General features: G+C 43.3%; 1 protein-coding gene across 4 annotated transcripts in view; it reads right to left on the reverse strand.

Annotated features, from left to right (window-relative positions):
* LOC110532314 (neural cell adhesion molecule L1-like protein) overlaps positions 1-25,580 on the reverse strand; it is an 89,325-nt gene extending 63,745 nt beyond the window's left edge. For 3 of the 4 annotated variants that reach the window (XM_021616094.3, XM_090184560.1, XM_090184559.1), the window contains exons 1-8: positions 25,361-25,580; positions 15,699-15,895; positions 14,705-14,813; positions 14,354-14,541; positions 14,096-14,218; positions 12,542-12,712; positions 9,749-9,860; positions 9,406-9,587 (exon numbers count right to left, since the gene is read on the reverse strand). In XM_021616094.3, the coding sequence (XP_021471769.1) occupies positions 9,406-9,587; positions 9,749-9,860; positions 12,542-12,712; positions 14,096-14,218; positions 14,354-14,541; positions 14,705-14,813; positions 15,699-15,780 (967 nt within the window). In that variant the 5' untranslated portion in view covers positions 15,781-15,895; positions 25,361-25,580. Of the gene's footprint in view, positions 1-9,405; positions 9,588-9,748; positions 9,861-12,541; positions 12,713-14,095; positions 14,219-14,353; positions 14,542-14,704; positions 14,814-15,698; positions 15,896-22,505; positions 22,909-25,360 lie in introns of those variants that run through there. The other variant, XM_036988248.2, reaches the window with a different exon arrangement.
* Between the last annotated feature and the right edge of the window lie 1,537 nt (positions 25,581-27,117).

Consider the following 27,117-nt stretch of genomic DNA (forward strand, 5'->3'; position numbering starts at 1 on the left):
ACCAAGAACCCGATGGTCACTGACAGAGCTCCAGATTTCCTCTGTGGAGATGGGAGAACCTTCCAGAAGGACAGCCATCTCTGCAGCACTCCACCAATCAGGCCTTTATGGTACAGTGGCCAGACGGGAAGCCACTCCTCAGTACAAGGCACATGACAGCCCGCATGCAGTTTGCCAAAAGACACCTAAAGGACACTGACCATGACAAACAAGATTCTCTGCTCTATTGAAACCAAGATTGAATTCTTTGGCCTAAATGTCAAGGGTCACATCTGGAGGAAACCAGTCACCATCCCTATGGTGAAGCATGCTGGTAGCAGCAGCATGCTGGTAGCAGCATCATGCTGTGGGAATGTTTTTCAGCGGCAGGGACTGGGAGACTAGTCAGGATCGAGGGAAAGATAAACATAGCAAAGTACAGAGAGAGATCTGCTCCAGAGCGCTCAGGACCTCAGACTTGGGCGAAGGTTCACCATCCAATGACCCTGAACACACAGCCAAGACAACGCTTCGGGACAAGTCTCTAAATCAAATCTAATTTTATTGGCCACATACACATGGTTAGCATATGTTAATGTGAGTGTAGCGAAATGCTTGTGCTTCTAGTTCCGACAGTGCAGTAATAACTACAAAGTAATCTAACAGTTTCACAACAACTACCTTATACACACAAGTGTAAAGGGATAAATAAGAATATGTACATATAAATAGATGGATGAGCGATGGCCGTGCGGCATAGGCAAGATGCAGTAAATGGTATAGAGTACAGTATATACATATGAGATGAGTAATGTAGGGTACATAATCATTATATAAAGTGGCATTGTCTAGTGATACATTTATACCTGGGGCGGCAGTGGTTAGAGCGTTGGACTAGTAACTGGAAGGTTGCAAGTTCAAACCCCCGAGCTGACAAGGTACAAATCTGTCATTCTGCCCCTGAACAGGCAGTTAACCCACTGTTCCTAGGCCGTCATTGAAAATAAGAATTTGTTCTCACCTGACTTGCCTAGTTAAATAAAGGTCAAATTAAAAAAAAAAAAAAGTGGCTAGAGATTTGAGTCAGCAGCAGCCACTCAATGTTACTGATGGCTGTTTAAAAGGTCTGATGGCCTTGAGATAGAAGCTGTTTTTCCGTCTCTCGGTCCCAGCTTTGATAAACCTGGACTGACCTCGCCTTCTGGATGATAGCGGGGTGAACAGGCAGTGGCTCGGGTGGGTGTTTTTCCTTGCTGATCTTCTTGGCCTTCCTGTGACATCGGGCGATGTAGGTGTCCTGGAGGGCAGGTAGTTTTCCCCTGGTGATATGTTGTGCAGACCTCATTACCCTCTGGAGAGCCTTGTGGTTGTGGGTGGTGCAGTTGCCGTATCAGGCGGTGATACAGCCCGACAGGATGATCTCGATTGTGCATCTGTAAAAGTTTGTGAGCGTTTTAGGTGACAAGCCACATTTCTTCAACCTACTGAGGTTAAAGAGCCGAATTGCGCCTTCTTCACCATGCTGTCTATGTGGGTGAACCATTTCAGTTTGTCTGTGATGTGTACGCCGAGGAATTTAAAACTTTCCACCTTCTCCACTACTGTCCCGTCGATGTGGATGGGGGGTGCTCCCTCTGCTGTTTTCTGAAGTCCACGATTATCTCCTTTGTTTTGTTGACGTTGAGTGTGGTGATATTTTCCTGACACCACACTCCGAGAGCCCTCATCTCCTCCCTGTAGTCTGTCTCGTAGTTGTTGGTAACCAAGCCTACCACTGTAGTGTCGTCTGCAAATTTGATGATTGAGTTGGAGGCGTGCATGGCCACGCAGTCATGGGTGAACAGAGAGTACAGGAGAGGGCTGAGAACGCACCCTTATGGGGCCCCAGTGTTGAGGATCAGCGGAGTTGTTTCCTACCATCACCACTTGGGGGGCGGCCCGTCACAAAGTCCAGGGCCCAGTTGCACAAGGCGGGGTCGAGTCCCAGGGTCTCGAGCTTAGTGACAAGTTTGGAGGGTTCTATGGTGTTAAATGCTGAGCTGTAGTCAATGAAAAGCATTCTTACATAGGTAATCCTCTTGTCCAGATGAGATAGGGCAGTGTGATTGCGATTGCGTCGTCTGTGGACCTATTGGGGTGGTTGGCAAATTGGAGTGGGTCTAGGATATCAGGTAGAGTGGAGGTGATGTGATCCTTGACTAGTCTCTCAAAGCACTTCATGATGACAGAAGTGAGTGCTACGGGGCGATTGTCGTTTAGCTTAGTTACCTTAGCTTTCTTGGGGACAGAAACAATGGTGGCCCACTTGAAGCATGTGGGCACAGCAGACTGGGATAGGGATTGATTGAATATGTCTGTAAACACACCAGCCAGCTGGTCTGCGCATGCTCTGAGTGATGTCGTCTGGGCCAGCAACCTTGCGAGGGTTAACACGTTTAAATGTTTTACTCACATTGGCTACGGTGATGGAGAGCCTACAGGTTTTGGTGTCAGTGGCACTGTATTGTCCTCAAAGCGGGCAAAGAAGTTGTTTAATTTGTCTGGCAGCAAGACGTCAGTGTCTGCGATGGGGCTAGTTTTCTTTTTGTAATCCGTGATTGACTGTAGACCCTGCCACATACATCTTGTGTTTGAGCAGGTGAATTGTGAATCTACTTTGTCTCTATACTGACGCTTAGCTTGTTTGATTGCCTTGCAGAGGGAATAGCAACACTGTTTGTATTCGGTCATGTTTCCGGTCGCCTTACCATGATTAAAAGCAGTGGTTCGCATTTTCAGTTTTGCATGAATGTTGCCATCAATCCACAGTTTCTGGCTAGGGAAGGTTTTAATAGTCACAGTGGGTATAACATCACCGATGCACTTGCTAATAAACTCGCTCACCGAGTCGGTGTATACATCAAGTTTGCTGTCTGAGGCAATCCGAAACATATCCCAGTTCACGTGATCGAAGCAATCTTGAAGCGTGGAATCCGATTGGTCAGACCAGCGTTGAACAGACCTGAGCACGGGCGTTTCCTGTTTCAGTTTCTGTCTATAGGATGGGAGCAACAAAATGGAGTGGTGGTCAGATTCCCGAAAGGTGGGTGGGGGAGGGCTTTGCATGCGTCGCGGAAGTTAGAGTAGCAATGATCCAGAATGCTGCCAGCTCGAGTCACACATTCGATATGCTGACAAAATGTAGGGAGCCTTGTTTTCAGATTAGCTTTGTTAAAATCTCCAGCTACAATAAATGCAGCCTCAGAGTATATGGTTTCCAGTTTACATAGAGTCCAGTGAAGGTATTTCAGGGCCGTCGAGGTATCTGCTTGGGGGGCTATACCGGCTGTGATTATAATCTAAGAGAATTCTCTTGGTAGATATTGTGGTAGACATTTGATTGTAAGGAATTCTAGGTCAGGTGAACAAAATGACTTGTATGTTGCTGTATATTGTTATGATTACATGACGAGTCGTTAATCATAAGGCATACGCCCACACCCTTCTTCTTACCAGAAAGATGTTTCTGGTTCTGTTTCTGGTTCTGAGCTTCAAATTCCTTAGTGTCCACATCAACAACAAACTAGGTTGGTCCAAACACACCAAGACAGTCATGAAGAGGGCACGAGAAAGCCTATTCCCCCTCAGAAAACTAAAAAGATTTGGCATGGGTCCTGAGATCCTCTAAAGGTTCTACAGCTGCAACATCGAGAGCATCTTGACTGGTTGCATCACTGCCTGGTACGGCAGTTGCTCGGCCTCCCTCTTTTAGGCTACTCTCTGTTTATCTTATTTGCATAGTCACTTTAAATATACATTCATGTACATACTACCTAAATTGGCCCGACCAACCAGTGCTCCCGCACATTGGCTAACCGTGCTATCTGCATTGTGTCCCACCACCCGCAAACCCCTCTTATTACGCTTCTGCTACTCTCTGTTCATCATATATGTATAGTCACTTTAACGATACCAACATGTAAATACTACCACTATAAGCCTGACTAACAGGTGTCTGTATATTGCCTTGCTACTCTTTTTTCTGTTGTTTTATTTCTTTACTTACACACACACACACACACACACACACACACACACACACACACACACACCTTTCTTTTTTCGCACCATTGGTTAGAGTCTGTAAGTAAGCACTGTAAGCTTTACACCTGTTGTATTTGGCGCACGTGACAAATAAACTTGGATTTGATTTATACAATACTTCTTCCCGGCAGTATGTAATAATACTTAAGATTTACTGTGGTAACAATGTAAGAAATAATACAATAAAAAAAACTAAATACTGCATAGTTTCCAAAGAACGCGAAACGAGGCAACATCTTGCTAACTCTACTACAGAGGATAGTGCATACGGCCCAGTACATCACAGGAGCCAAGCTTCCTGACATGCAGGACCTCTATACCAGGCGGTGTCAGAGGAAGGCCCTAAAAATTGTCAAAGACTCCAGCCACTCTAATCATAGACTGCTTCCTCTGCTACTGCACGGAAAGCGGTACCGGAGCGCCAAGTGTAGGTCCAAGAGGCTCCTAAATAACTTCTACCTCCAAGCCATAAGACCCCTGAACAACTAATCAAATGGCTTCACAGATCATTTGCATTGCCATCCCACCCTCTGGAACGCTGCTGCGACTCTCTTATTATCTATGCATAGTCACTTTAATAACTCTACCTACATGTACAGTTGAAGTCGAACGTTTACATACAGCTTAGCCAAACACATTTAAACTCAGTTTTTCACAATTCTTGACATTTAATCCTAGTACAAATTCCCTGTCTTAGGTCAGTTAGGATCACCACTTTATTTAAAGAATGTGAAATGTCAGAATAATAGTAGAGAATTATTTATTTCAGATTTAGTTTCTTTCATCACATTCCCAGTGGGTCAGATGTTTACATACACTCAATTAGTATTTGGTAGCATTGCCTTTAAATTGTTTAACTTGGGTCAAACAATTCGGGTAGCCTTCCACAACCTTCCCACAATAAGTTTGGTGAATTTTGGCCTCACAGCTTCACGGTTAGGATGGTGTCCTTCGGCTTGCAAGCCTACCCTTTTTACCTCCAAACATAACAATGGTCATTATGGCCAAACAGTTGTACACTGCTCAAAAAAATAAAGGGAACACTTAAACAACACAATGTAACTCCTTTATTGGGGGTACCAAGATACCCCCAATAAAGGAGTGGTTCTGCAGGTGGTGACCACAGACCACTTCTCAGTTCCTATGCTTCCTGGCTGATGTTGTGGTCACTTTGAATGCTGGCGGTGCTTTCACTCTAGTGGTAGCATGAGACGGAGTCTACAACCCACACAAGTGGCTCAGGTAGTGCAGCTCATCCAGGATGGCACATCAATGCGAGCTGTGGCAAGAAGGTTTGCTGTGTCCATCAGCATAGTGTCCAGAGCATGGATGCGCTACCAGGAGACAGGCCAGTACATCAGGAGACGTGGAGGAGGCCGTAGGAGGGCAACAACCCAGCAGCAGGACCGCTACCTCCGCCTTTGTGCAAGGAGTAGCAGGAAGAGCACTGCCAGAGCCCTGCAAAATGACCTCCAGCAGGCCACAAATGTGCATGTGTCTGCTCAAACGGTCAGAAACAGACTCCATGAGGGTGGTATGAGGGCCCGATGTCCACAGGTGGTGGTTGTGCTTACAGCCCAACACCGTGCAGGACGTTTTTCATTTGCCAGAGAACACCAAGATTGGAAAATTCGCCACTGGCGCCCTGTGCTCTTCACAGATGAAAGCAGGTTCACACTGAGCACGTGACAGAGTCTGGAGACGCCGTGGAGAACGTTCTGCTGCCTGCAACATCCTCCAGCATGACCGGTTTGGCGGTGGGTCAGTCATGGTGTGGGGTGGCATTTCTTTGGGGAGCCGCACAGCCCTCCATGTGCTCGCCAGAGGTAGCCTGACTGCCATTAGGTACCGAGATGAGATCCTCAGACCCCTTGTGAGACCATATGCTGGTGCGGTTGGCCCTGGGTTCCTCCTAATGCAAGACAATGCTAGACCTCATGTGGCTGGAGTATGTCAGCAGTTCCTGCAAGAGGAAGGCATTGATGCTATGGACTGGCCCGCCCGTTCCCCAGACCTGAATCCAATTGAGCACATCTGAGACATCATGTCTCCCTCCATCCATCAACGCCACGTTGCACCACAGACTGTCCAGGAGTTGGCGGATGCTTTAGTCCAGGTCTGGGAGGAGATCCCTCAGGAGACCATCCGCCACCTCATCAGGAGCATGCCCAGGCGTTGTAGGGAGGTCATACAGGCACGTGGAGGCCACACACACTACTGAGCCTGATTTGGACTTGTTTTAAGGACATTACATCAAAGTTGGATCAGACTGTAGTGTGGTTTTCCACTTTAGTTTTGAGAGTGACTCCAAATCCAGAACTCCATGGGTTGATAAATTTGATTTCCATTGATAATTTTTGTGTGATTTTGTTGTCAACACATTCAACTATGTAAAGAAAAAAGTATTTAATAAGAATATTTCATTCATTCAGATCTAGGATGTGTTATTTTAGTGTTCCCTTTATTTTTTTGAGCAGTGTATTTTTGTTTCATCAGACCAGAGGACATTTCTCCAAAAAGTACGATCTTTGTCCCCATGTGCAGGTGTAGAAGTGGCTTCTTCCTTGCTGAACAGCCTTTCAGGTTACGTCGATGTAGCACTCGATTTACTGTTTATATAGATACTATGTACCTGTTTCCTACAGCATCTTCACAAGGTCCTTTGCCGTTGTTCTGAGCGGTATGACGACTGCGTGGTCCCATGGTGTTCATACTTGCATAGTATTGTTTATACAGATGAATGTGGTACCTTCAGGCGTTTGGAAATTGCTCCCAAGGATGAACCAGACTTGTGGAGGTCTACAATTTTTTTCTGAGGACTTGACTGATTGCTTTGATTTAACCATGATGTCAAGCAAAGAGGCACTGAGTTTGAAGGTAGGCCTTGAAATACATCCGCAGGTACACCTCCAATTGACTCGAATTATGTCAATTAGTCTATCATAAGCTTCTAAAGCCATCACAGAATTTTCTGTAATATTCCAAAATGTTTAAAGGCACAGTTAACTTAGTGTATGTAAACTTCTGAAACGTCTGGAAAAATGACTTGTGTCATGCACAAAGTAGATGTTCTAACCGACTCACCAAAACTATAGTTCGTTAACAAGAAATTTGTGGAGTGGTTGAAAAACGAGTTTTAATGACTCTAACCTAAGTGTATGTAAACTTTCGACTTCAACTGTACATATTACCTCAATTACCTCGTCAATGGTGCACCCGCATATTGACATTGACTCTGTACCGGTACACCCTGTATATAGCCCCAATATTGTTATTTACTGCTGCGCCGGCTCTGCGCAATGTGTCTCCAGTGCGTCTGCACAGTCCTCTGCCTAGGACAGGGCCTCCTGTATGTCTCTCCAGCCTGTTGAGTCCTGTGCCTGCGCCCAGAACTAATCCTCCTACGTCTCCTCCCTCCAGTGATGATCCATGGCAAGAAGCCTCCAGTGATGATCCATGGCACGGAGCCCCCAGCGACGGACTCCGGTCCGGAGCCCGCAGCGACGGCCTCCGGTCCGGAGCCTGCAGCGATGGCCTCCGGTCCGGGGCCCACAGCGACGAGGGTGCCCAGTCCAGGGCTCGCAGCGACGAGGGTGCCCAGACCGGTGCCCGCAGCAACGAGGGTGCTCAGTCCGGGGCCCGCAGCAACGAGGGTGCCCAGTCCGGGGCCCGCAGCAACGAGGGTGCCCAGTCCGGGGGCGGCGGTGAGGTTCCCCACACCAGAGGCATCACCAAAGCGGGGTGAGCCAGAGGTGGAGCGGGGTCTGCTTCCCGCACCTGAGCCGCCACCGCGGATAGATGCCCACCCAGACCCTCCCCTATAGGTTCAGGTTTTGCGGCCGGAGTCCGCACCTTTGGGGGGTGGGGTGGGGGTACTGTCACGCCCTGACCTTAGAGAGCCTTTTTATGTCTCTATTTGGTTAGGTCAGGGTGTGATTTGGGGTGGGCATTCTATGTTTTGTTATCTATGATTTTTGTATTTCTATGTTTTGGCCGGTATGGTTCTCAATCAGGGACAGCTGTCTACCGTTGTCTCTGATTGGGAACCATACTTAAGTAGCCCATTTTCCCTCCTTTCTTTGTGGGAAGTTGACTTTGTTTAGGGCACATAGCCTTTGAGCTTCACGGTTTGTTTTTGTAGTGTTATTTGTTTTGTTTGGCGTCATTTTGATTAATAAATGAAAATGTACGCTCACCACGCTGCACCTTGGTCCTCTCCTTTCAACAGCCTTGACAGCTGCACTTTAATGATTTGTTATTCTTATCTCTTACTTTTTATGTTGTATTTTCTTAAAACTGCATTTTTGTTTAAGGGCTTGTAAGTAAGCATTCGGAGCATGTGAAAAACAACATTTGATTTGAATTTATGTCCTTGAGTGGCCCAGCCAGAGCCCGGACTTGAACCCCATCAATCCTCTCTGCAGAGACCTGAAAATAGCTGTATAGCGACACTCCCCATCCAACCTGACAGAGATTGAGAGGATCTGCAGGAAAGAATGTGAGAAATTCCCTAAATACAGATGTGTCAAGCTTGAAGCATCATACCCGAGAAGACTCGAGGCTGTAATCGCTGCCAAAGGTGTTTCAACAAAGTACTGAGTAAAGGGTCAGAATACTTACATAAATGTGATATTATTATTATTATTTTTATTATACATTTGAAAAAAAATAAAAAATCCTGTTTTTTCTTTGTCGTTATGAGGTATTGTGTGTATATTGATGAGGGGGAAAAACAATTTAATCCATTTTAGAATAAGGCTGTAATGAAACAAAATGTGGAAAAAGTTAAGGTGTCTAAATACGTTCCGAATGCACTGTAAAGAGAGTCTTAGTCAGTCTAGGATTGTGTTCCCCTGCTCAGACGTTGCTGACTCATGCCAGATCGATCTTACAACGCCTGGAAAGGTATTTTTTTATGTATCAGCTAACTAAACCATACGTTATAGCATTCTGGTACCTGGCGGCACAGTCCATGACGTGGCATGCAACCATTGGTTGATTCATCTAACGTCTGAGCAGGGCAGCACAACCTATGTAATGGCATCCATAATCCTTTCTATCTAGCAAAGACGGTCACCTGGAGATTTGTCCATCATTGTAAAGATGATAAATGACCCCTTCTAGAATGCTTTAGGCTCTAATAAGAAATGAATGTTTTCCTTTGACAATGTAGCTGCTGTAAGTGAACACAACAGCACAAGGGAGGTTTTTAAAATGTATTCAAAACTGTTAAACATACACTGTATAAAGAAGGGCAAAGGCTTCACTTGGACATTGTAAAGGGGACAACAAACTTTTTTGTGGGGGACACACTGAAAGTATAACCTGCCTCAGTCTACTTACCCTCCACCATGACGTTGAAGTAGTGGACTGTGTCTCCGACAGAGTTCCTCGCCTCACACGTGTACTTCCCATCATCCTCCTCTTCAATGTTATTAATGGTTAAACGTTTCCCATAGTTTTTTAGATTTGCCCGTTTCGGTAGCTTCTCTGTCCTTTTTGTCCATTCAATCACAGGAGTTGGACTGAGTAACAAGATGAGAGAAAACAAGATATGATTAGTGAAAAATGATACACACATTATTCTATCAAATGTAATACAACATGTTCTATTGCAGATCCAGTCACTGAAGTTATGAAGAAATATTCTTCATACTAAATTGAGAAATGATTAGACTCCACTTACAATCCCTCTGCTATACACTCTAGCACCAGCTCCTCTCCTTTCAGCAGCCGTACCTCTGACTGAACACCAGAGGGTACCAGAAGGCTCGGTCTTCTCTCTGGAATGGCATAGGCTTCCATGGGCAGAAAAGGACAGGCATAAGATGTATAGTAGGTATATTTCTGAAACCATAGGAGCAACTGCCGTAGGTGTTTGTCCACACTTGAGTGTTTTGGTACACTCTCCTAGCACACAGTACCAGTCAAAAGCTTGGACACACCTACTCATTCAAGGATTTTTCCTAACATTGTACTATGTTCTACATTGTAGAATAATAGTGAAGACATCAAATCTATGAAATAACACATATGGAATAATGTAGTAACCAAAAAACATTTAAACAAATCAAAATATATGTTATTATTCAATGTAGCCACCCTTTTCCTTGATGACACCATTGCACACTCGGCATTCTCTCAACCAGCTTCATGAGGAATGCTTTTCAAACAGTCTTGATGGAGTTCCCACATATGCTGAGCACTTGTTTGCTGCTTTTCCTTCACTCGGCCATGAAAAGCCAACTGACATTTACTCCTGAGGAGCTGACCTGTTGCACCCTCTACAACCACTGCGATTATTATTATTTGACCCTACTGGTCATCTATGAACGTTTGAACATCTTGGCCATGTACTGTTATAATCTCCACCCGGCACAGCCAGAAGAGGATTGGCCACCCCTCAGGGCCTGGTTCCTCTCTAGGTTTCTTCCTAGGTTCCTACCTTTCTAGGGGGGGGTTTCCTAGCCACTATGCTTCTGCATCTGCATTGCTTGCTGTTTGGGGTTTTAGGCTGGGTTTCTGACAGTACTTTGTGACATCGGCAGATATAAAAAGGGCTTTATAAATACATTTGATTGATTGATTGACTCTGCAGTCCAACTCATTCTAAACCATATCAATTGGGTTGAGGTCAGGGGATTGCGTAGGTCAGATCATCTGATGCAGCACTCCATCACTCTCCTTGGTCAAATAGCCCTTACATAGCTTGGAGGTGTGTTTTGAGTCATAGTCCCACTAAGCCCAAACCAGATGGGATGAAGTATCACTGCAGAATGCTGTGGTAGCCATGCTGGTTAAGTGTGCCTTGAATTCTAAATAAATCTCAGATAGTATCACCAGCAAAGCACCCCCACACCATCACACCTCCTCTTCCATGCTTCAAGGTGGGAACCACATATGCGGAGATCATCCATTCACCTTCTCTGCATCTCACAAAGACAGTGGTTGCAACCAAAAATCTCAAATTTGGACTCCAGATTTCCACCGGGCTTATGTACACTGTTCGTGTTTTTTGGAAGAAGCAAGTCTCTTCTTCTTATTGGTGGCCTTTGGTAGTGTTTTCTTTGTAGCAATTCGACCATGAAGGACTGATTCACACAGTCTCCTCTGAACAGTTGATGTTGTGATGTGTCTGTTACTTGAACTCTATGAAGCATTTATTTGGGTGGCAGATAACTCTAATGAACTTATTCTCTGCAGCAGAAGTAACTGGGTCTTCCTTTCCTATGGCGGTCCTCATGAGAGCTGGTTTCATCATAGCACTTGATGGTTTTTGCGACTGCACTTGAAGAAACATTCAAAGTTATTGACATTTTCTGGATTAACTGACCTTCATGTCTTAAAGTAATGATGGACCGTCATTTCTCTTCGCCTATTTGAGCTATTCTTGCCATAATATGGACTTGGTCTTTTACCAAATAGGGCTACTTCTGTATACCACCCCTACCTTGTCACAACACAACTGATTGGCTCAAACACATTAAGAAGGAAAGACATTCCACAAATTAACTTTTAACAAGGCACACCTGTTAATTGTATTGCATTCCAGGTGACTACCTCATGAAGCTGATTGAGAGAATGCCAAGAGTGTGCAAAGCTGTCATCAAGGCAAAGGGTAGCTATTTTGAAGAATCTCAAATATAAAATGTATTTTTATTTGTTTAACATTTTTTGGGTTAGTACATGATTCCATATGTGTTATTTCATAGTTTTGATTTCTTCACTATTATTCAACAATGTAGAAACACCTAGAATGAGTAGGTGGCTCAAACTTTTGACTGGTACTGATAAAATTGCATAGATGAATCTCATTCAACGTGTGCATATTAAACATGTATTGACTTTTCCTACAAATAAGTTTGGGCCTTTAGTCAGTCAAATACTATGAACTGTAATGGGATATTATCATTCATGTTAAAGTCAAATATAATGTTAAAGCAACGCCCCACTGCTGTCAGTCATCTAGCTCACAAGCAGGTTTTACTGAAATGTAAATTAAATATGAAGACCCACCTTGAGCCAATGGAGCCATGTCTATTCCTTTGATCTGAAGTACATGCCTGCACCTTTTTTCACCTGCACACTTTGCACTTTTGTAAAATAAAACCATATATAATGTTGATAGACTTTTGAATCTGACAATTGTCTTTGACATGTGTGGGGACAGCACTCCTCCTTCTCCTTACACCATCACTGCATCTAGTGTCCTGAACATGCCCTTTCAATGCATACTCGACATGTAGTGCAGGGTTCTCAACCTGGGAGTGGTATGTTGCTGACCTTTCTTACAGACACCTATTTCATCCGTTTTTTCAAGTGCTACTTGTAATGTAAGTGTATCGGAGCCTTAATGTTGCACTTAGAATATGAGGATGTCCTCTTGGTCTAATGTTTAGAGGAAGGACTATAGCTTGCCTGTCCCTGGTATAAAACAGGTTGAGAAACATTGATGTAGGGCATTACACTGTCAACCTACAGCTCTTGACGACCACTGACATGGCTGTCTTCCGAACGATGGTCCGTATGACGGAGAATGCGGCGAAGCAGCAGTAGTCTCTCCGGCTATCCTTCTCCAGGGCGTTGGAGATGTAGAGGTTGCCGTCATGGCCCATGGACACCCTCTCATCCTGTTCAATATGTTGGAGACCTGGAGGAAACAATATATCGTTTTCATGAGGACACACAATGGAAAATGTTTTGCAACAGAAAGCGACAATTTGTGTTTAATATTGAACAAGGCGAAAATGTGTGTTTCTTATTGGAAGTGTAAAGGAAGAACTAGGGTCACATGACATGACTGACCATACTGTGGCTTTAAATATGGCAGCCAATAACCTCTCTAGGCTAGGGGGCGGTATTTTCATGTCCAGAAGAAAAGTGTGCCCAAAGTAAACTGCCTGCTACTCAGGCCCAGACCCTAGGATATGCATATTATTAGTAGATTTTAATAGAAAACACCCTGACGTTTCTAAAACTGTTTGAATGATGTCTGTGAGTATAACAGAACTTATTTTGGCAGGCGAAACCCCGAGAACAAACCATCCAGGATTTTGTTTTTTTGAGGTCACTCTGTTTTCAATGGGTTTTCTATGTGGATCTTGCTTGCAGTTCGTATTGCTTCCACTGGATGTCAATAGTCTTTATAAATTGGATGATGTTTTTCCTTTGAGAAATGAAGAAGTAGGGCTGTTAAGAATGAGGGTCGAGTCTAGTGTACTATTGTGGTTGGGGCCCACGACCTGAAAGCTCGCTCCACTTTGTTTTTATCCACTATTGAACGCAGTTTATTCCATCTTGATAGAGTGGTCTGACTAGCTAGCTCTGGTCCAGCGCGTAACTAGCACCTAGCTAGCTCTGGTCTCCGCACTAACTAGCTCTGGTCAATGCTCTGGTCCAGGGCGTAGCTCGGGTCATTGGTCTAGCTCTGGTCCGCTTTAACTAGCTCTGGTACAGACTGACTCAACTTAGATTTTCTTACGGAAATTTCATTTTCTAATTTCTAGTTTAGAATTCTTATTTAATTTCTTATTTTTATTTGGACCACTTTATGAGAAGCTGCTCTCAGCTCTAAAAAACAAGCATTTCTTGAAAAGTGTGTGATTTGGCTAGATGGAACTAGAACGGCTGAGAGCCTAAGCATATGGCCTTATCCCCATTGAGACACTCCTTCATACAGTGCTGTGATGTCATTAGACCCTCTTTTGGCTATGGTGAGAAAAAGGTGACAAAATGTCCAAATTTAAAAGGAACTATGTTGAGCGGCCCTAATTCTTCTTGTGTAATAACAAAAAAGCTCATTCCCATTACTATGTCAGTTTAAAACAACTACTGAATTACTACATGAGAACATGTCAATACTATGTTGTGACTTGAGTAATAACAATATTACAACAGAGGTATAGGAGCAACCTAATGTAAAGTGTTACTGTACTCTATTTCAATTGAAATGTGTATAAAGTGACATATTCCCTTCTAAACTGTTTCAGTTGGATGGTGCTGTAAAGATTGAACTAGTGGTCTATTTTCTCACCAATAGTCATCCAGTAGATCTTTCGTGGAGGGATCCCCTGTGGTGGATTGCATTCCAGAATCACAGGCTGTCCCTCTTTAACAACTATTGGGGCAATCTTCTCTTTGGGGAACTTTGGGGTACCTGTGCAATGGTTAGGCATGTTTTACTCATGTCAACACCTTTAGATAGGATTCTAAATGTAACACTCACAGTCTTGCTGTAAGATGCAAAACTGTTCACTATGCCAGGTTCTTACAACATGAGAGTGGCACTCACTTGGTACAATGAGTTCAATTTCCTCTGATACTGCTGTTCCCAGATTGTTTGAAGCGTAGCACTGATACATCCCCTGGAACTGCGCAAGGCGCCCGCTATGAATCACAAAACTCCCATTGTTTCTCTCTTTTTTGACCCCCAAGTCGAAGAGGGGATCTATGGCCTTGCCATCTTTTGTCCATCTGTATCTGTTGGGGCAATGAAGCATTTTGTAATGCTTGGTTACAGTTATGATATTTAGCTTGAGCTGCAACAATAAGCATTGGGTTAATGATGATAGTGTGAACAATCCATAAGCATAAGGGCAAAAAACAGGGAGATCCTAGGATGAATCGCAGTCATCTCACTCACACTGGTTGTGGGTTGCCTTTGGCTTCACATCTCATGGAAAAACTGCCTTCAAAGGGTAAGGCAATGACAGGGCCAGCAGTCTGCACTGTTATGGTCGGTAGCTGCTCCACTGCGGGATGAAAAGATAGAAATCAAACAAACACTTTAACAACTTGACTACCATTATGGGGATTTGGTCATGTTTTGTGCAATGTACAGCAGGAAATGTATAACTTATGCTTGTTGGAAGATTAATATTGAGAAACTAGCTCTATTTGCCCACATGTCTGAGCTAATAATGAACTGCAGTGCAGACAGCGATTAAACCAACAAGACATACCAATCTTGCACTGCATGTTACACATGCCTGAAGTAAATGACCCGTCATAGGCATGAATTTAGTTAGCCAGTCCATGTCTCTGACAGCTGGACCATATACTCTCTCTTCACTGCCCATCATGGGCATAGGGTGTGTCTAAAACATTCCCCTATAGACTATGAAATATACTGACTGTACAAAAGATTATGAACATGTTCTTTCCATGACATAGACTGACCAGGTGAATCCAGGTAAAAGCTATGATCCCTTAATGATTTCAATTGTTAAATCCACTTCATTCAGTGTAGATGAAGGGAAGGAGACAGGTTCAAGAAGGTTTTTTAAGCCTTTAGTCAATTTAGACATGGATTGTGTATGTGTGCCATTCATAGGGAAAATGGGCAAGACAAAATATTGAAGTGCCTTTGGGGTATGGTAGTAGGTGCCAAGTGCACCGGTTTGTGTCAAGAACTGCAACGCTGCTGGGTTTTCACAGTCAACAGTTTCCCTTGTGTATCAAGAATGGTCCACCACCCAAAGGACATCCAGTCAACTTGACACAGCTGCATCCCTGTGGAAAACTTGACACCTTGTAGAGTCCATGCCCTGACTAATTGAGGCTGTTCTGAGAGCAAAAGGGTGGGGTGTACTTAATGTTTTGTACACTCAGTGTAGGTTGCCAATACTGCACTTTACCTTCCAGGGGGATATCGAGTCCTCCGGCCCTGGAGGTCAAGGCCAAGAGGAAAGCAAGGCCCAAGCTCCACAGCGACCTCATCACTCCACCGCCGTTGAGCAGAGACTGTCCAGGAGAGCAGGCGACACCACTGACAGCACCACAGCTTTGACCCACTAGATCAGCAGATAGCTGTCAACACTTAGAGGGATAGGACCTAGATGTGCAGAGACACAGGGAAATATAAAACTGTCAGTAACCCAGTGGTGTGTACTCATGGAGGCAAGGGAAGTCATTTTCCTTCAATTTGCAAGAGATTGAATGTATCTCACTGGAGAAAGCATCAGTATGTGTATCCCATCTATCTGGTGCTGTCTGGTAAAATTGAGAATGACATTGTTGCCCCATTGAATGCAACGGAAGCCAGCCAGCATTTAGCCTCCCTTGATAATAAAAAATAAAATAATAATAGCCAATCAGCATTGAGCTAAACTGAGTGAGCTCAACTGTGAATTGTCCTGGCGCACCAAAATAAAACTTTAAAGGGAAGCGAGTTTGGACTCGTCTTCACACCAATCACATCAAAAGTAGAACGTAATTTACAGAAAAACTTAAATTGTTAGTAGAGGTCGACCGATTATGATTTTTCAACGCCGATTACGATACCGATTATTGGAGGACCAAAAAAAGCTGATACCGATTAAATCGCCCAATTTTTTATATATATATTTGTAATAATGACAATTACAACAATACTGAATGAAGACTTATTTTTACTTAATATAATCCATCAATAAAATCAATTTAGTTTCAAATAAATAATGAAACATGTTCAATTTGGTTTAAATAATGCAAAAACAGTGTTGGAGAAGAAAGTAAAAGTGAAATATGTGCCATGTAAGAAAGCTAACGTTTAAGTTTGCTCAGAACATGAGAACATATGAAAGCTGGTGGTTCCTTTTAACATAAGTCTTCAATATTCCCAGGTAAGAAGTTTTAGGTTGTAGTTATTATAGGACTATTTCTCTCTATACCATTTGTATTTCATATACCTTTGACTATTGGATGTTCTAATAGATACTTTAGTATTGCCAGCCTAATCTCAGGAGTTGATAGGCTTGAAGTCATAAACAGCGCAATGCTTGAAGCACAGTGCAGAGCTGCAGGAAAATGCACGAAAGTGCTGTTTGAATGAATGCTTATGAGCCTGCTGCTGCCTACCACTGCTCAGTCAGACCGCTCTATCAAATCATAGACTTAATTATAATAACACACAGAAATATGAGCCTTAGGTCATTAAAATGGTCAAATCCGGAAACTATCATTTCGAAAACTATATATTTTTTCTTTCAGTGAAATACGGAACCGTTCCATATTGTATCTAACAGGTGGCATCCATAAGTCTAAATATTGCTGCACAACCTTCAATGTTATGTCATAATTATGTAGAATTCTGGCAAATTAATTACGGTCTTTGTTAGGAAGAAATGGTCTTCACACAGTTCGCAACGAGCCAGGCAGCCCAAACTGCTGCATATACCCTGACTCTGCTTGCACAGAACGCAAGAGAAGTGACACAATTTCCCTAGTTAAAAGAAATTCATGTTAGCAGGCAATATTAACTAAATATGCAGGTTTAAAAATATATACTTGTGTATTGATTTTAAGAAATGCATTGATGTTTATGGTTAGGTACACATTGGTGCAACAACAGTGCTTTTTTCGTGAATGCACTTGTTAAATCACCCGTTTGGCGAAGAAGGCTGTGATTCAATGATAAATTAACAGGCACCGCATCGATTATATGCAACGCAGGACAGCTAGTAATATCATCAACCATGTGTAGTTAACTAGTAATTATGTTAATATTGATTGTTTTTTATAAGATAAGTTAATGCTAGCTAGCACCTTACCTTGGCTCCTTGCTGCACTCGCATAACAGGTGGTCAGCCTGTCACGCAGTCTCCTCGTGTAGTGCAATGTAATCGTCCATAATCGGTGTCCAAAAATGCAGATTACCGATTGTTATGAAAACGTGATATCGGCCCTAATTAAATCGGCCATTCCGATTAATCGGTCAACCTTTAATTGTTACATCTTGTTGTGCCGTTGTCCTCCGGTGGCTAGCTAGCTAAAATCGTCCGTTTCCTAAATTAGCCATGGATGGAGATAGGGATTTGAACTTGTGGTATTACTTATTGGCAAACGATTATAAACAGTAATTCTGATCCAACTATAAATTCCTACATTGTGCCCCTGGCCTGAGAGAATGGAAGTTCAATACGTAGCTAGATGTAGTAGGCTGATGTTAACTAGCTGGCCTGGCGCATCATTGTTCATGAAAGGAAGTTGGGTTAGTGAGCAAGCATTTTTGCCAGGTAGCATAGGAAAACAAAAAATAAAAGCGTGTACTGTATCACAGAGTCATAGACCGTTTCGGCAACATGAACAGCATCCCTATACTGACTTTTAGTGGAGAAAAGTAAATCTTGAATTGCCCAAGGGACAATTTGCTTTGCCTATACAAATCAGTAAATAAACGGAAGCAAAATTGTTAAATTGCCTATATGTACTAGTAAAATCATATATAAAATGCACTGGGTACAGTTTGATAGACAACCCCTCAGACAGCCTAAAATAATCTAAATATAGCACCATTGCCCAAGCAAATACTGAAGCAACCCGGCTAGGCAATCACCATGTCTTTCCTTACTCTCTTCTGAATAACAGTAATGTCCCATATCACACGTCCTCTCTCAATGGGTGTAATTCATTGGTACATCATTGTTGTAAAACATGCCAGTGTTTTGGGATTACCCTTGATTAGATTAGATGAGGTACGATCACGAATATCCTACCAACGGAACATCAAAAACTGTAATATCTTATGTTTCACGGAATCGTGGCTGAATGATGACATGGATATTCAGCTAGAGGGATATACGCTACACGGCAAGATAGAACAGCGGTCTGTGCATATTTGTAAACAACAGCTGGTGCACAATATCTAAGAAAGTCTCTAGATTTTGCTCGCCTGAAGTAGAGTATCTTGTGCTAAAATGCAGACCACACTATTTGCCTAGAGAGTTTTCAGCTATACATTTTGTCGCTGTTTATTTACCACCACAGACGGACGCTGACACTAAGACCGCACTCAGTCAGCTGTATAAGCAAATAAGCAAACAGGAAACCGCTCACCCAGAGGCGGCGCTCCTAGTGGCCGGAGATTTTAGGGAAACTTAGATCTGTTCTACCTAATCTCTATCAACATGTTAAATGTGCAACCAGAGAGAAAACAATTCTAGATCACCTGTACTCTACACACAGAGATGTGTACAAAGCTCTCTCTCGCCCTCCATTTGGTAAATCCGACCACAATTCTATCCTCCTGATTCCTGCTTACAAACAAAAAGCAGGAAACACCAGTGACTCGGGCTATAAAAAAAAGTGGTCAGGTGAAGCAGATGCTAAACTACAGGACTGTTTTGCTATCACAGACTGGAACATGTTCCGGGATTCTTCCGATGACATTGAGGAGTACACCACATCAGTCACTGGATTTATCGATAAGTGCATCAGTCACTGGTTTTATCAATAAGTGCATGGAGGACATTGTCCCCACAGTGACTGTACGTACGTACGTACGTACATACCCCAACCAGAAGCCATGGATTACAGGCAACATTCACACTGAGCTAAAAGGGTAGAGCTGCCGCTTGCAAGGTGCGGGACTTTAACCCGGAAGCTTATAAGAAATCCTGCTATGCCCTCTGAAGAACCCTCAAACAGGCAAAGTGTCAATACAGGGCTAAGATTGAATCGTACTACACCGGCTCCAACGCTAGTCTTATGTGGCAGGACTTGCAAACTATTACAGACCACAAAGGGAAGCACAGCAGCGAGCTTCCCAGTGACACAAGCCTACCAGAAGAGCTAAATCACTTCTATGCTCACTTCGAGGCAAGCATGAGAGCATCAGCTGTTCCGGACAACTGTGTGATCACGCTCTACGTAGCCGACGCAAGTAAGACCTTTAAACAGGTCAACATTCACAAGGCTGCGGGGCCAGACGGATTAGCAGGACGTGTGCTCTGGGCATGTGCTGATCAACTGGCAAGTGTCTTCACTGACATTTTCAACATGTCCCTGATTGAGTCTGTAATACCAACATGTTTCAAGCAGACCACCTTAGTCCCTGAAGGCAACCTGCCTAAATGACAACAGACCCGTAGCACTCTACATCTGTAGCCATAAAGTGCTTTGAAAGGCTGGTAATGGCTCACATCAACACCACTATCGCAGAAACCCTAGACCCATTCCAATTTTCATACCGCCCAAACAGATCCACAGATGATGCAATATCCATGATGCAATCTCCAGATGATGCAATCAACATAAACACCTCCCTCTGCAACTGGATCCTGGACTTCCTGACGGGCCGTGCCCAGTTGGTGAGGGTAGGTAGCAACACATCTGCCACGCTGATCATCAACACTGGAGCCCCTCAGGGGTGCATGCTCAGTCCCCTCCTGTACTCCCTTTTCACCCACAACTGCATGGCCAGGCATGACTCCAACACACACACCATCATTAAGTTTGCAGACAACACAACAGTGGTAGGCCTGATCACCGACAACGACGAAACAGCCTATAGGGATGAAGTCAGAGACCTGGCCAGGTAGTGCCAGAATAACAACCTCTCCCTCAACGTAACCAAGACTAAGGAGATGACTCCCATTCTCATTGACGGGGCTGTAGTGGAGCAGGTTGAGACCTTTAAGTTCCGTGGTGTCCACATCAACAAACTAGAATGGTCCAAACACACTAAGACAGTCGTGAAGATGGCACAACAAAGCCTATTCCCCTCAGGAAACAACAGTTTTTACCCCCAAGCCATAAGACTCCTGAACAGGTCAACAAATGGCTACCCGGACTATTTGCATTGTGTCCCCCCCCCCCCAAAACCCTCTTTTTACGCTGCTGCTACTCTCTGTTTTTCATATATGCATTGTCACTTTAACTTTACATTCATGTACATACTACCTCAATTGGATCGACCAACCAGTGCTCCTGCACATTGGCTAACCAGGCTATCTGAATTGTGTCCTGCCACCCACCACCCGCCAACCCCTCTTTTACGCTACTGCTACTCTCTGTTTATCATATATGCTTAGTCACTTTAACCATATCTACATGTACATACTACCTCAATCAGCCTGACTAACCGGTGCCTGTATATAGCCTTGCTACTGTCATAGCCTCGCTACTGTATATAGCCTCGCTACTGTATATAGCCTCGCTACTGTGTTATAGCCTCGCTACTGTGTTATAGCCTCGCTACTGTGTTATAGCCTCGCTACTGTGTTATAGCCTCGCTACTGTGTTATAGCCTCGCTACTGTGTTATAGCCTCGCTACTGTGTTATAGCCTCGCTACTGTTATTTATCACCGTCTTTTTTACTGTTGTTTTTATTTCTTTACTTACCTATTGTTCACCTATTACCTTTTTTGCACTGTTGGTTAGTGCCTGTAAGTGAGCATTTCACTGTAAGGTGAATACCGAATACCTGTTGTATTCGGTGCACTAGACAAATTAACTTTGATTTGATTTGATTGTAAAACTGGGATGGCAGCACCAAATGGCATGCTTACAGAAAACCTTATTGGCACATAATATAAGATGCTGCTATGGATGATTGCTAGAGTGGGTAGACTTAAGTTTGTATATAGTAGTAGGCCTGTGGGTATTGTGGGTTTCAGCCTGTGGGTACAGTGGCACTGCCAAAGGGCTCACTCTACAAACGAATCACTCAGTCACAGGAGCGGGAGTCTGCCTTGTCCAAACACAAACCAATGATGTATCTCCCGCCAACCTCCCACAATGGAGTGTAACGTTGCCGGTTGGTCCTAGTTAGTAATATGGGTAAATGCAGGTTAATTTGTCAATTACTGTACACCAGGGCTAGGATTAGTCTAATTCAACAATGGAATTGAGAGTCAAGTAACACATTGGAAATTGTCCAATATTCTCAGTGAGGTTAAGTTTTCAATTTGTGAATTGAATTTAATTTGGAATTGAATAGTTGGTTGCCTTTTTGCGAAAAAAATAAACCTAATTCATGATAAAGCAACTACGGTATGGTAAAACAGTCACAGCATCACACGATGTACCACATATATTTCAACAACAAAAAAAGACAAAAAAAGACTCCAATATTTCTGTACATACTGAAATATTGTGATTAATTCATTTTTTCATTGTAGAAAATATATATATATATGTAAAACAGTCCATAAAATGCAGGCAACCTTGCTTAAATTAACAATTTGACCCTTTTCCAGATTTTGTTGATCCTGACAACAAATAATCAACATCATGCCTGACCTTACCAAGGATGTAACTCATTCAAGCTAAACAAAGCCTCTGTTTTGTATACATAAATAACCTTTTGGATTATGAAAATGATTGAGCTTCATCGGGGTACAGTATGTAACGCAAGGCTTTGGAATATAAACAGGTAACATGCTCCCAACATTTGTTTGGAAGCAGAGGGATCTATTACCAGACCACGTCAGGATATTGAACCCTCCAATCGCCAGGGATTGTGTTTACATGACCAATAGTCAGCCGAGGAATGAGTGTGGGTCCACCACCCTGCTAATCCCTTTACCACAGCAACTCAAAACACACATTGCATTGTACCTCATTACTTACTGACTTGAAATTCCAAACATACTATTAATCATCAATCCATTGAAAAAAAACAGCTCCTTTCTAAAAAAGCAACAACATATAGTAAAGGGCATGGAAATTCGAGTGTACTCACTGAAATCTTTCAACTGTGGATGCCTATAGGCTGTGAGCAAATCACCTGCACTGAAAGTCCATTTAAATGCGTCAGAAATCTGTGCTGTGCAAGTTCAGGCACACCGGACAGGAACAGACAGTGAGCATTCCAGCTCACCCTTCACGTTGCTTATTTTTCGCCCAGTGAACGCCTCTCGTCCGCCCCTCCACTCAAGCGGCTAAAGGAGCTATGGGAGATTCACTGAAGTGACATATGTCGGCAAAGCCTCTCACTTGGCAAAGAGGCTCTCTAAGCTGAACGACAATGACTTGGACAAAGCCACGGCCACAGGGCTATTCACAGAGCATTAAAGAATGAGGGGAGAGGAAGTACAGGCATGCCTCTCTGTCCATACCCCTCCTCACCCTGCACTACCACCCAATGCCTCCCTTCACTAAACATGTGCATGATGACACCCATTTACACCCACCCTATTTTAATGATTATAATACAAATGGGTCTTAGCTCCATTGAAGAGAGTGGAGCGGTGGATGACATCTGCTTTCATCAAGCCTCATCTTTTGTAGTTGTGTACTGCACTGGCTTGAGGGGTGGATACTGTTGTTAGAGAAGTACATACATTGCACTCCCTGCATGGTTTTACATGTCTGAAAACTTAGGCACAATAGGCTACTTGTATCGTCAACACATAATGGGCCTTTTTGTGAGCTGTCTGTTACACAATATCGGCTAGGCTTGGGCGGTATACTGTATACTGGGTGTTTAGAAATACCAACGGTAAAAAAAAAAAACATACACTACATTACCAAAGGTAGGTGGACACCTGCTCCACTCTTCTGGGAAGGCTTTCCACTAGATGGTGGAATATTGCTGCGGGAGTTGCTTCCATTCAGCCACAATATCATTAGTGAGGTCGGACACTGATGTTGGGCGATTAGGCCTGGGGTTGAGGTCCGAGATCTGTGCAGGCCAGTCAAGATCTTCCACACCAATGTTGACAAACCATTTCTGTATGAACCTCGCTTTGTGCATGGGGGCATTGTCATGCTGAAACAGGAAAGCACCTTCCCCAAACTGTTGCCACAAAGTTGGAAGAACATAATTGTCTAGAACGTCATTGCATGCTGTAGAGTTAAGATTTGCCTAACCTGAACCATAAAAAACACAACCCTAGACCATTATTCCTTCTCCACCAAACTTTACAGTTGGCACTAAGCATTCGGGCAGGTAGCGTTCTCCTGGCATCTTCCAGACCCAGATTAGTCCGTTGGACTGCCAGATGGTGAAGTGTGACTCATAACTCCAGAGAACATGTTTCCACTGCTCCAGAGTCGAAATGGCGGCGAACTTTAAACCACTCCAGCCGACGCTTGGCATTGCGCATGGTGATCTTATTCTTGTGCGGCTGCTCGGCCATGGAAACCCATTTCAGAAAGCTCCTGACAAACAGTTATGGTGCTGACGTTTCTTCCAGAGGCAGTTTGAAACACCTTAGTGACTGTTGCAACCGAGAACAGGCCATTTTTATGAGCTGCACGCTTCAGCACTCACCGGTCCCATTCTGTGAACTTGTTGTGGCCTAGACGTTTTCACTTCACATTAACTGCACTTACCGTTGACCGAGGCAGCTCTAGCAGGGCAGAAATATTACAAACTGACTTGTTGGAAAGGTGGCACCCTATGGCGGTGCCAGGTTGAAAGTCATTGAGCTCGTCAATACAGGCCATTCTACTGCCAATGTTTGTCTATGGAGATTGCATGGCTGTGATTTTTATACACCTGTCAGCAACCTGCCTCCACTTGACTCTCAGCTGTGCAATACACAATACCAGTCAAAAGTTTGGACACATCTACCCATTCAAGTGTTTTTCTTTATTTTTACGCACTGCTTATGTATGTCAGTTAGGCACTACACCCCTTGTAAAGTAGATTCATGTGCTTAATTTTAAGAATTTATTTGGCTACTTATGTTTTTATAAGGTTTGTATCACAACTTATAGGCTTATGGTCTAGGCTACATGAGGTGTGTGACTATGATTAGGGAAAAAAAACGCTAAAAAGACATTGTTTCTTATGCTCGTGTTTTGTGGTGGAAAAATGAGCTGGTCGAGCATAACACGTCAACCCTGTTACCAATAGATAGACAGGCTAGAAATGTTTTAACAATTTCATTTTCCATTTCAGGTTACATTCAATTGCCACTCCCTGTTGCACACAACAAGTTTCCATTCTCCCTGTCACAAGGGGATTTTTTGCTGATTTAAGAAGAAATTGTCAACCCTGTTACACTTTAACCTGTTACTTTAATCTGCACTTAATGGGCACTTACTATAGTCATTTTTTATTTAATCTCTTGAGATGGGATATCTAAAAAAATAAAAAAAAACATAATTTGGACCAAGTCACACTTCTCAAAAGGGCACCAGATTGGTGGAACGACCCTTCCACTGATTGCAAATGTTAATCACATCCCAATGAGATTCTGCTATCTTGGCATATTTCACTGTGGTAAGTAAAATTAAAGATGACTCTCTTATCATTTGATCTATGGTTATGTGGTCAAAGCACTAATCCCTTTAGCCATCTCTTTTATCAATTTATGCAGTCAACAAGAGCAATGCAAATAAAATAATTAACTGTTGTAAATGTTACAAAGAGGGTGCCTCAGATCACACCACTGGATGTTAACTTAGTTCCCAATGACACCTTTTTCCTTCATATTTGTGAAAAAACTAAGTTCCTTGGGTAACACTTCCATTGAGCCTTGCTGAAAAGGGATACATTACAGGACAGCGCTGCATTTCCCAACAGCACGAACAGTAGTCTCTCAATTCATCATAACCGGCAAAGGTCAGAAAGAGACATGGGCTTACCTTTGAGGTCAATACCTGCCAAACCTAACATGTATTCCTTGTGCCCTCTCAAAAGGAGTGCGTATCTAAACAGGTACCACAGCCACACTAACAGACAGCACCTGGCAGCTCTCTGACATCAAGCGCCAACCTGTACTACCGGTATTATGTAAGGGCAGGGTTTGTAACTTGACAGACACGCACACACACTTGTTAGGTTACAGTGAAGCGTGCTAGAAACATCTCACATTTCAAAGACTGCTCCTTTCAAAAGGAAAAACAAAAACATTGACTGTAGTGAGACGCTGCTGCACGTGGGCATTGTTAGATAACATTACTGTATTGTACTCACAGGGGAAGTCTATGTGAGCCAATTAATTAGTGTACTCCCCTTTTGGAGCCACTCCCAGTTTTTTTAATTGACCTGCAGCTGATGACAATATCGATTGTGGGATTTTGGGCATGTCCACAGTCAATCTGTGTTTGTAATTAAATCATGCCAAATGTACAGTCATTTGAAGAGGTGAGTGAATGAGAGACAAATAATACAGTACAGGGCTACTGCTATCGTTGTTATGCTAAAGTACTAAACTTAGCTCTCATGCTTTCAATTGACCTTTCAACATTGCCGTTGTCATTGCCGTTGTTTTTAGAGTGAATGTTCTCATTGTTGGTCCCGCCATATTGTGAAAAGTGTCATTCGGTAGAGTGGGAAAGAGCTCATTCAGTGCAGGGGTTAAGAGTTTAGTGGATTGTGTGAGGACATGGGAAGAGCCGTTTGCTCAATTTAATTTTGAAGCATGTGATTGGTTGGGCAGGGACAGTATTGTATTTACAACACTTAAACCACCAAACAAAAACTTGGTCCCTGAGGGGGGAAATTAAGACTTTGGACAGGCTACTAATCACTCATTACCCTTTTTGTTGATTTCTTTCTTTACAATAAATATGGAAATAATCAAAGTGAGCTGTAACAGTTAACAAAACATTTTGGGATATACATAGGAATTCAGACTTCGTTATATCCTATTCCCCAATGGAATTACATTTTACAAAACAATTATAATGGTTTTTCACAGCTCCCCTACATGGAACTCATCACTTGGCAGCGCTTGAGAGTGACAATGAAAGGGCCATTCAGCAGCTAAATCAGTTTGCTGCAAGAACTGGGATATGGACAGTGACACTCAAACTCAGTGACACTAGACCCCTTTTCGGGGTCTACTGGCAGCCCACTTCACACCTCAGCTCTTTCCACCACAGTGCTGAGAAAGAGATAAGGGAATGATTCCCCCAACAAATACCAGAAGCTAATGCAGTACATCCAGTAACACTGTACTAACACCTTTTTCATAACCTTTTTAAAAACAGGCATGATATCTTTATGAATGACTTTCAGCTCCCGAGTGGCGCTTCGGTCTAAGGCACTGCATCGCAATGCTAGAGGCATCACTACAGACCCTGGTTCGATCCTGGGCTATATCACAACCGGCCGTGATCGGGAGTCCCATAGGGTGGCGCACAATTGTCCCAGTGTTGTCTGGATTAGGGGAGGGTTTGGCTGGGTAGGCTGTCATTGTAAATAAGAATTTGTTCTTAACTGACTTTCCTAGTTAAATAAACGTTAAATTCTGTACCCCTTTCAAATAGTTTTACTCTATATCCTATAGCTTGTGCTGTTAGCATTTTCTTTGTTTTTTTTAGCCCATTTTAATCCTGACTTGGTTTCCCTTGTTTTTTTAAGACAAAACATCCATGTGCTGTCAACAATTTCTCAG

Source organism: Oncorhynchus mykiss, chromosome 9 (assembly GCF_057628025.1).
Source record: "Oncorhynchus mykiss isolate SJ-2025 chromosome 9, ASM5762802v1, whole genome shotgun sequence".
Lineage (NCBI taxonomy): Eukaryota > Metazoa > Chordata > Actinopteri > Salmoniformes > Salmonidae > Oncorhynchus > Oncorhynchus mykiss.